Raw genomic sequence first — 11,734 nt, forward strand, 5'->3', positions numbered from 1 at the left:
AGACAGACAGAGAAAGAGAGAGAGAGACAGACAGAGACGGGACACACATAGAGAGAGAGACAGAGACAGAGAGACACACACACAAACAGAGACAGGGAGACAGAGAGAGAGAGAGAGAGAGAGAGAGAGAGAGAGAGGAGAGAGAGAGAGACAGAGAGAGAGAGAGAGAGAGACAGGGAGACACAGAGAGAGAGAGAGAGACAGACAGACAGAGACGGGGAGACACACACAGAGAAAGAGAGATGGGGGGGGGGGTTAGGAATGTGATTGAATGGTTAGATCGATAGATGAGAGGATGGACGGATGGACGAAAGGACATACAAATGTATGAAGAATCCTTTTGAGATTTAATAATCAACATAACTCTGATTTTAGCTATTATGATTATGATATAGCTGTTGTGATTTTGATTTTGGTATACTGTTATTATGATTAAACGATTTCGTTATTAGAACTCTGATTTTAGCTATCATGATCCTGATTTTAGATATTATGATTCTGATTTTAGCTATTATGATTCTGATTTTAGTTATTATGCTTCTGATTTTAGTGACTTTGAATGTTATTTTAGTTCACTCTTGTACCAAACAGTACGACACGGGCAATGACGTCAGTTTGTCAGTAGTGTGTTCTAACTTGGAGCCTGGCCAGTACAGAGGAGACTGTCAGTGTGTTTCGGGTAATTTATATAACTCTTGTAAACATAGCAGATGAAAGGAATGTGTATTTAACGACAACCCAGTACATTGTATAATCGGTGGCTGTACACACTACTTAATATAAAAAGGAAGGGAATACCAGGACCATGGAAACTGGGGGGGGGGGGGGGGGGGGGGGGGGGGGGGGGTCAGAGGGATATGCTATGACGTTCATCAGTGGAGCTTTTCTAATACCTATTTCTCCGGTGTTCGTCCGTCATCTGTCCACTCCGTCCGTCAATTATTTTTGTAAATTAAATTTTGAAAATCTTAATAAATATAAGAAAATTAAGGAAATGTTTTATCTCCAGCTGAAAGGATGTTTCCATTAGCGTATAAATAAACTAAGTGGAATTGATGGACTTATTGTTATTATTATTTAAAGTATTAATTTTAAAGAGGTAAAATGCCCCATTTTTCTGTGAAGCGCTCTTTATTGTACCCTAAAATACAATAATATCTTATAAAACTAAGAGCTTCCATACATTTTGGTAGTTTTTCTTTATGTTTACAACTATATATGTATCTTTTCAGTATAACAATGAGATGATTTATTAAAATGCTTTGACTAGGGATACCCAGCAAAACATCTTGAATATTTGATTTAATAACTGATCCTATCTTTGTTTCGAGCCAAATTTCTTAAATTTTAAAAATGTATATAGAAATTAAACAGAAAAAGGTTTAATTGGATTGTTCTGAACTTGGTACTATGATCCTCTGCGGCAGCCTTAACAAAATAAGAAAGAGATGTTTCGAAAATTGTGAATTTTTGAATTAGTTATTAAATTTCGAGATTTAAATATAAATGTATTATTGAAAATTTGAAAGTACAATGATTCTCAGGGTCAGTCTTCACAAACAAATAGAGATATTTCGAAAAGTTAAAATTGTTTTGTTAAATTTTGAAAATTTAAATACAAATTTAACATTGAACATAACGTCCTCCTAGAGCTTTAATGCGCAACGGCGTAAAAGGAACGTGTATGTAGCAGATTGTGACAAGACTGTTTACAAGAGGATGTTACACAACACTGAATACATATTTATACATACTAGTTTATAACAAAATAGGTTTACTGTAAATATATTTCATCATATTACAGTATAGGGACATATTACTAAATATCAGTAGTCAGAATATTTTAATTGTAAATGTGTACTTACAATATAATACATGTCATGACATAACTGTATATATTATGAACTGTTCGGTGATAGTTTTCCTTTAATTACTTGTGCAGGTAAATGTTCTGGATGCAGTCCCAGTACTAGTCTGTTCAAGATTAAGCATGCAGTCAGAAATGCGAAATATGGTAAGAATTGATGGATCATCTTTAAATGTAAGTCAAATAAAGAAGGAAAACAACAAAAAGAGTAGAGGTCTTGTATTCAGCATTTTCATTTTGCTCAGCATATGAGGAATTATTGTACACTGGGTATAAATAACAGAAATGGCCAAGTGTACATTTACACTTGGCCATTTCTGTACTAGGTATAGGCCAGTGGAGCTGATTTCAATCAGGTTGAATCATCAGCTGTTGGGTGCCATACATTTGGTAATCGTGGTGCGTTGGCTTCAGAGGAAACCCACAACATTATTCCATTAGCAGTAAGGGATCTATATATGCACTTTACCACAGACAGGACAGCACATACCACGGCTTTTGATATATCAGTCGTGTGGCACTAGTTGTGGCAGGAAGATATCCAATCAGAGAATGGGTCCATCGACAATCCTATGACAAAAGCATCTGAGATGAGCGCTCTACCAGATGAGCTGCATCTCGCCCCGAAACAAATATGTATGAAACGCGTCACTGCACGGGGCGGGACCTAGCCCAGTGGTACAGCGCTCGCTCGATGCGCGATCCGTCTGGGATCAATTCCCATCGGTGGGCCCATTGGGTTATTTCTCGTTCCAGCCAGTGCACCACAACTAGTATATCAAATGCCGTGGTATGTATTACCCTGTCTGTGCATATAAAAGATCCCTTGCTGCTAATCGAAAAGAGTAGCCCATGAAGTGGCGACAGCGGGTTTCCTCTCTCAATATCTGTGTGGTCATTAACCATATGTCTGACGCCATATAACCATAAATAAAATGTGTCGAGTGCATCCCTTAATAAAACATTTCTTTCTTTCGCATCACTGCTTAATATGATCTATATGGATTGTTTTCTTTACAAACAAGCATTCTGGGAGTACTGCTAAAGCAATGTATGTCCTCTACCGGCCCCAACACATTTTCATATCTACTAAATTCAAGGGACATAACTGTGTACAAAATGGGTAAATCGCCATAAAAGACACACATGATTTGTGACAGAATATGATAAAGCTGTACACAAGTTTAGCTCGTTATCTTGACTTTGTGCAAAACGATATGTGGGACAGACAGACAGACAGAAGGGAGAGAAAACCTATAGTGCCACTCGGTTGGACTGGTAGGAGATTAATAATTGTTGTATTTCTCTGACAGTTTTCAAAGTTGAGGCTTACGACGTACAAAATAAAGATACGACGAAAGTATTGATGTCTACAGCGTTAGAAGTGAAGAAACAGTGTAAGTTTCAATTAGCTTAATTTATCATTATTAATTATTTGACCGCCTGTCTAAATTGTATCCAAAAGAATGATCGAGTGAATAAGCGAAATAATGACAGAACGGACGAATGAAAGAACAACATTAAATTACTGACTGACTGGCTGCTTATGTTGCCTGTGTTTGTTTCCCTGTCTGTGACTGTGTTGCCATGGCAATTCTTTTGGGTCTGTGTCTGGGGATCACCAGCCATTCCTGGTGCAATGCTGCTGTCAAAACTGCTAAATGTTAGACTGGGGGATGTCTCTGACGTACGACCAAGAATGTCCCACAAGTGCTCAATCGAATTGAGGTCAGGGCTTCTTACAGACCAAGGGATGGTTGTGTTTGCATTTCGCTGTAGGAAATCCACTACTGCACGAGTTCGATGGGGTCTAGCATTGTCGTCCATAAACACTGGCCTCGTGGCCAAAGCATGGTTGTCAAAGTGAGGGACGACAATGGTTTCCAGGATGTCCCTCTGATATCTTGGCGTATTGAGATTGCCTTGAACAGTGACTAGATCGAACTTGCAATAATAAGAAACGCATCCGCGCACCATCGCCAAATGGAATGGTTTCCTAGATGTTGTTGGCAGCATAGGTGGCATTTGGTTGCCTTTAGACACGCGTTGTTTTCCATCTGTCACGTGGAGAAAAAAGCGACTTTCATCTGACCAATGAATCTTCCTCCAGTATTGTTAAATATCTATTAATTTAACAGCCATTAATAATCGCTAACGTCAATGCTGTGATCATGTAAGATTTCTGTAAAAACATTGCATAAATATATCCTGGCGTCACGTGGTTTTCGTCTTGATTTTTTTGTTGTTACTATAAAAAAAAGAGGAAATATGTATATAATAAATAGACAATTTCATTGTGTTTTTCGAATACTAAGTCAACTCATAATGTATGAAAACCATATTTTTATTCGAGAACATAAAGTTTACACACGTCAGTTGTTGACACAAAAATTTAATCGTATTCGAAAATTCACCATACAGTTGAAAATATGATTTATGGGGTGAAAACAGTTGTTTTGTATGAAGTAGTTTATGTTTATAGCATGTCGCCAGGTTCGGAAGACCAAGTGCTGATTAACAGTACGGTGCAGATATTCACCAAGAGGTCGTGTCACTGTCCGAAATTCCAGCAAGGGCAGACCTACTGGGTGATGGGGACACAGGTCTACCCACGAAGAAAGAAAGATGGTTCATCCACGTGAGTATTGATAGGAAACAAAGGAATGTTCCTTAACGATGATGACAGACAGATAAACAAATAAACAAACTGGAATTTTAATTTAATTCTCACCTTGTGCATAAATGAAGGAAATGTTTTATTTAACGACGCACTCAACACATTTTATTTACGGTTATGTGGCGTCGGACATATGGTTAAGGACCACACAGATATTGAGAGAGGAAACCCGCTGTCGCCACATCACTGGCTACTCTTTTCGATTAGCAGCAAGGGATCTTTTATATGCACCATCCCACAAATAGGGTAGTACATACCACGGCCTTTGATGCACTGGCTGGTACGAGAAATAGCCCAATGGGCCCACCGACGGGGATCGATCCCACACCGACCGCGCATCGAGCGAGCGCTGTACCACTGGGCTACGTCTTGCCGGTGTATAAATGAAGACAAAATACAACAAAAATATCATACAGCAATGTAGACTTATGAAAGTCTAAAACTGTTTGAATAGAAACTTTTATGATCATTATTGTGATGGTGAAGATGATGATTATGATGATGATATAGGTGGTGGTGGTGGTGACGATGATGATGATGTTGTTGTTGTTTGGTGGTAGTGATGATTGTAATGATGGTGGTGGTGGTGGTGATGATTGTGATGACGATGATGTTGGTGGTAGTAATGATTATAATAGTGGTGGTGGTGGTGGTGATTATGATGATGGTGGTGGTGGTGATTATGATGATGATGCTCGTGATGATGATGACAGGTCAGGTCAGGTTAGGTCATAGAGTTTTACGTGCACATTCAGAACAAGCTGTTGTAGCGCACGCCTGTCGTGGGCACAAGAGCCGGCCTTGGCCGGCTCTTCCGTCCATGACAGGAAAGGTGGGGGGAGGGGAGAGGAGGGACCGCCTGCACTGGCAGGTGCAAGGGTGCACCAGCAGCCCGATCGAATCGGTAGCATGGTGGGTGGGGTGGTGGTGGTGCTATGGAATTTTGAATGGAGTCGTTAATGCCAAAGAGAAAAGGTGCGCAATTTTGACTGAGGAAGTTTGGCGCAATTTTGAACGGTCGGTCGAAAGATAAATGGCCGAGCTAATATAGGTTTTGATATTAGTGAATTGAGAGTAGCTCGTTAATTATAAACCTCTATGATGCTGGGTGTTTCCCTAGGTTGCCCATAGGGCCCTTATAAGGGCCGGACCGCTTCTGGTCATGGCGTGACAACCCAGGGGAGATGATGACAACGATGATGTTGATGATGATGATGTTGACGGTCATCGGAGACTAATGCTAGTCTCAGACTACTAACTATCAACACAAAGTTGGCCAATCTTTTGCTATCACGACTTCTACGACTATCCATTTGCTAGCCTGATCGCTCTTACAACTCGATTCTCGTCGTATAACGTATTAGTTGTTTATCTGATGCACACGTCAAATGTCGGGAGTTGGAGAAAGTACAATGTAACCGTCGTTGGCCAACTTCGTCTTAACAGCTGACAGCCTGAACCCTAGCATTACAAGTGGGAGTAGAAGTGACTTAACTCAAACTGATGTTATCAAATATTAAGTTATTCTTTTCTCTGTTTTCCCATCCAGGTTTCACTACTGGATTGATGAGGACTCGTTTGTGATGGGCGACATACACGAGGATTTCGCCAAACTCGAGAAACGCATCAACTTACCAAGCATCAAAACACAACGTGGATGCCACTGAGTCAAGGATTGACCTACCAGCGCATCAATTTTCAAATAAAGAAGAAGAAATTAAAAACATACCCCAACCCCCTATAAAAACAAAAAGAAAATATATTTTTAAAAATAATTAAAGCAACACACACTCAAGCCAAATCAAGCGCCAACAACAACTGCGGTTTACAATTATAGGATATTAAACGAGCTTCCATTTCGTATCAGGTTTATGTTCCGAGTGAAATAATTTCAGTTGTCACACGAGCTTTAGCGAGTGACAATGAACATTATTTCACGAGTGATATAAACATGATACCAAATGGTTGCAAGTTTAATATCCTATTTATTACCCATAGTCGATCTTAATTTATATAACTCAACTCGTTTGGTTGACATTCCTGTTAAGTAGTAGTGCGCCAATCGATGACGTCGAAGTGTTACGTTCCACTTGGTATTCTAGTGGTACGTATTCTGTCGTATGTACCCAGATATTTTAACCATATGGGTAATAAATAGGTGGCATTTTAAATCTTAAAAAACACCTTAAGTGCATAGGCGTCGGAAGCGGATGTCTGTGTAGGAGACGCTGTCCCCATCATCACCCCAAATCTGAAGATAAAGTATTCCTTGTCCCCTTTTGTGAAAATTAAATTAATATGTAACTTCCTCATCCCTTCCAGTTGTCATCAACTTCCGATGCCTATGAAGTGTAAGAAAATAATCCAATAAAAGCATGTAAAAGCGCACCATATCAAGCGTAAAGACAAACTATCTGGAATAAGGGGTATGACCGTGGAGCTTTCTAGCATGTTCGCATCTTCCTAGCTTATAGCTTGACACATTTCCTACACATTTGAAACAATCTTTGACAATTTTGGAAATTTACCAGCATACACTTCAGGATCCTAAAAACCTTTAAAAATCATATTTGTTTGTTTTTGACTTGGGGCTTTGGAAAAGTTATGGAAATGTATGTTCTTGTGGTAAATAAAATAAATGAACAAAACCAACAATTTTAGCTTTTGTTTTCTCACGTCACACGTGCGTTTAGAATGTCCTGGATATCGTGTTGTGTTTGTCATTTCGCAAGTTGCATCAACTTGTCTGTCGGCAACGCGCAAACTCTCTTTTCTAGCCTATGCACCACGACTGGTATATCAGTGGTTGTGGTCTGCTCTATCTTGTCTGTGGGATGGTGCATATAAAAGATCCCTTGTTACTTAATGAAATATATAGCGGGTTTTCTCTAAGCATATGGTTAATAAATAAATGTGCTCTGATGCTAGTGGTGTCGTTAAACAAAATAAACTTTAACCTTATGATATAATGGAGTTATTTGGCGTATGCCATCGTGTAGATACGAAGAGAAGTGAGATCTCATCTGTGTGTGTGTGTGTGTATATATATGGATGTTGTTCAAGGGCTGGCTTCATCTCCTAACACAAGAGGTCGAAGTAAACACTTAGACTGCACGTTTCTCCCACCCTACCCTATTCAGCAAATAGCATGGACGGTGGCCCAGTCCACACTTGCCCTGTAAGTGTTTACATTGTGACCTCTCAACATCTCGTCATCACTGTGACCTCGTGACGAGATCTCGCTCTCGTCAGTGTCTGTGGTCCGACGTTGAACACGTCTTGGTCGTCACAATACGAAAGGGTGGACAGTCGGTGGAAGTTTAAATCAACTGTGGAAATAACATGTATATGCTGACATTTATGCGCTGAAGGGCCAGGGAAAACTTTACATTATAGAAGTGACAGTTCAGATAGCATATGGTTATATAGTAATTTTAGTTAAGTTTGTTTTGTTTAACGACACTATTAGAGCACATTGATTTATTAATCATCGGCTATTGGATGTGAAACATTTGGTAATTTTGACATATAGTTTTGGAAAGGAAACCCACTACATTTTTCTATTAGTACACAAGGTTTTTTTTAATATGCACCATCCCACAGTCAGGATAGCACGTACCACGGCCTTTGATATACAAGTCGTGTTACACTGGCTGGAACGAGAAATAGTCAAATGGGCCCACCGACGATGATCGACCCTAGACCGTCCGCGCATCAGGCGAGCGCTTTACGTCTTAGCTACATCCCGCCCATAGTTGGAGAATACTAAATAACGTGGTCGTTTCAGGTCTGTTTTCCAAATATGCTATTTTTGGCGCGGTGCGGTCGCTGAAAACGGAAAGCGGGTACATAAAATTCAGTTCTATGGTAGTCAATGGCAGTGATTTCATATGAGCCACTTTTATGCGTTCGTTTTCCAAAAATTGTTTTGAACATTTGGAGTTGGATTGAACTCTAGAATCAAACACAGGGCTCTTCGGTAGAGTGTCCATGCACCTCGGATTTATGCAGGTCAGGTATACTATAGGCACATTCACAGCAAGTTGTTGTAGCGCACGCCTGCCATGGGCGCAGAGGCCGACTTACACCGGCTCCTTCGTGCAGGATAGAGTTACGCTATGGAGATTAATATATACTTAATATTATAAATCTGGCCTAATGCTATCGGCAGCATAACATACAATGAATAGAGTATAATATTTTCAAAATATATGCGAAATATTTTAAAATCATATTCAGTTTACACATTACATAAATATAATCCAAACCATATACTAATTTAATGTACCAATACATACGTAAACGTGTAAATCTACATCTATAATGAAGCGCAAAACGGAGCCTTATTTCATGTGAGTATATTCATACATATCCTCAAAAAACCAGGTTTTAAGCAAATTTTAACAACGTTTTTGACTAAAAGATATTTATAACCCTTTGAACTTGTAGCTGACTTGCGCGTCACAGACACATGAACGTAGCCCAGTGGTAAAGCGGTCGGTCTAGGATCCCTGTCGGTGGCCCCATTGCGCTATTTCTCGCTCCAGCCAGTGCTCCATAACTGGTGTAATAAAGGCCGTGGTATGTACTATCCTGTCTGTGATCCCACATATAAAAGATCCCTTGCTGCTAATCGAAAAGAGTAGCCCATGAAGTGGTGACAGCGGGTTTCCTCTCTCAATACCTGTGTGGTCCTTAACTATATGTCTGACGCCATATAGCCGTAAATAAAATGTGTTGAGTGCGTCGTTAAATAAAACATTTCCTTCCTTCCTTTTCACCAACGGGTGTGTAAGAAACCGTGTTCCTTAACGAAGCTGGGTTATAAACGCTAATGCGATTGGCCAACAGTACACTAACACAATGTGACGTAAGATTTTGTACATTTTTTACTGGAAGCTGTGCAGTTCAGCCATGCTAAGCAGAAAAACGTCTGGCAAACTGGTTTATTCATGTAAAAAACAAAAAAAACAAACAACAACACACAGTCAAAATAGTTCGCAAACGTTAGCAAAAACCGGCTGTCTGAACTTAAGGTAGATTTTACTCTCAGTAACACGAAGCAGTTTTAAAACCTTCATCGAATAAACTATTTGTGAAATCCAAATGTCAGAATGTGGGCGGGACCTATGCTGACACCCAAGCACCAGCTGCTCTGAATGGTTACTTTTGTTTGATGAATTCTAAGCAACAATTATAAGTAAGTACTAAATAAAATACTACACTCCTTTCAGTTTAATACCATTTTCATGAACGAGTACATTAGAAAATGGTATTAAACTGAAACTCGTGTAATATTCTCTATTTAACAACAATTCTTGAGGGATATCGGTTGTAAGAGCCACGAAACTAAAACGAGAGTATTAAAATTGACACCTATGACACCTGGGTCGTACCCTGGACATTTCGTCCACGAACGATTCGTCTACCAAACATTAGTCCGGTAAAAAATCTCGAGGCATTTCGTCCACAAACAAATATTATGTTTAGATGATTCATCCACTAAATGTTTTCCTCATTAATTTACCGTACATTTCGTCCACGGACTAAATAAATTTGCATACATTTCCTCAACGCACTAAATATGTCTGTGTTTACTTATTGTCCGAACCAAATTGTTAAACACTACCTTTAATTGCCGTTAGATTTCCTCCAAAGTTTGTCCAGACACAAATCTTGAAAAAACCATTACAATGACACAGATTCCACATACCAGATGATAACTATGTTACCTATATCGACTTCGCTGAGAGCGCATAGGGCAAAATGCATGTAATTTTGAGTCAGCTGCCATTTTGACTTTTTATGGAATATTTTTCAAGAGGGGTGAAAGGATAGGACTTAATCTAACAACGTCATAACATGTTATGATATAAAAACAAACGTGATGACGTCATATTATTTATTATTATTATTTTTTATTATTATTATTATTTTAATGATACCACTAGAGATCACTGATTTCATATTAATTTTGTCACATACTTTGGAGGCTTTCACCCCTCTTGAAGAGTATTCCATAAACAAGCAACATGGCAGACGGCAGAAAACTGAATGTATTTTTCCCTATGCAATCTCAGCAAAGACCATATCGGCGAAATCGTTGCAGTCTCGTGTGTGGAATCTGTATATTTGTAGTGGTTTTTTTGCGATTTGTGTCTGGACAAACTTTGGAGGAAATCTAACGGCAATTAAAGGTAGGAGAGTAATTTTTTGTAGTTGTTAACAATTTGGTTCGGACAATAAGTAAACACAGACATATTTAGTGCGTTGAGGAAATGTATGCAAATTTATTTAGTCCGTGTTGAGAACAGAAGACGAGACGTTTTCAGGAGGCCGAGTGCTCGCGTTCTATTTTATTGGTACCATCGTCTTCTTACATCAACGTAACGTTACTCGTGCACAAACCAGTCTTTCTGAACATGCCTCTGGTTACACCAAGCCTTTTAGGACTAATCAGCAGAAAATCGTTTGAATACTTGTATCACATTATTTTTTTACTATTAAATATTTATAATTAAGAATCGTGTGTGGACGAAATGTTACATACAAAATAACAAAATAAACACACATTCTACTTTTGCTGTTTTATAAAATACTATCTTACTACCGTTGTGTAAAGGGGCAGACCCTAGGTTTTTAAACGTAGGCATATTTTTCACCTAGAGCTAGTTTCAACCCGTAAAAATGGACACTTAATTTACAAACCTGTAACACATTTGGATGCAACAGAATGAAACAAGAGTCTGTCATGTTGAAATACCCTTAAACATAGACTAAAAATACGACTCCATAACTGTTACTGCTCAAACGCACGTGCGTTTAAACAAAAAAAAAGCATTTTGTAGTATTAGAAACACCAGGATGACTAGAAACACTTCAGTTGTACGGAAATGGATAATCTAAACAGTAAAATGTAAGTAATGTTTGATTTCAGTGATCACGAACGGCTCGAATAGTACAAACTATGCCTTAGTGTTTAAAAACTAGGGTCTGTTCCTTTAAATATAAATCATTATACATATAAGTACATTTAGAACGAACTTTGGCCGAATTATTTCAAGTTTCGTTTGGCCATTTGAAGAAATAATAAAGTGTACGTCAATACAAACATAGATATTGAGATACTACAATAGTTATTGAAACACTACAATAGTTTATTGAGACACTACAATAGTTATTGAGACACT

General features: G+C 38.8%; 1 protein-coding gene across 1 annotated transcript; it reads left to right on the forward strand.

Annotated features, from left to right (window-relative positions):
- Positions 1–534: 534 nt before the first annotated feature.
- LOC121383846 lies at positions 535–6,497 on the forward strand. The gene is made up of 5 exons (XM_041513943.1): positions 535–679; positions 1,943–2,014; positions 3,181–3,264; positions 4,361–4,505; positions 6,094–6,497. Exons 1-5 carry the CDS (start codon positions 535–537, stop codon positions 6,209–6,211), a joined length of 564 nt encoding a protein of 187 aa, XP_041369877.1. The 3' UTR covers positions 6,212–6,497.
- The last annotated feature ends 5,237 nt before the right edge of the window (positions 6,498–11,734 follow it).

The sequence above is a fragment of the Gigantopelta aegis genome, chromosome 10, assembly GCF_016097555.1.
Source record: "Gigantopelta aegis isolate Gae_Host chromosome 10, Gae_host_genome, whole genome shotgun sequence".
In the NCBI taxonomy this organism is placed as follows: domain Eukaryota; kingdom Metazoa; phylum Mollusca; class Gastropoda; order Neomphalida; family Peltospiridae; genus Gigantopelta; species Gigantopelta aegis.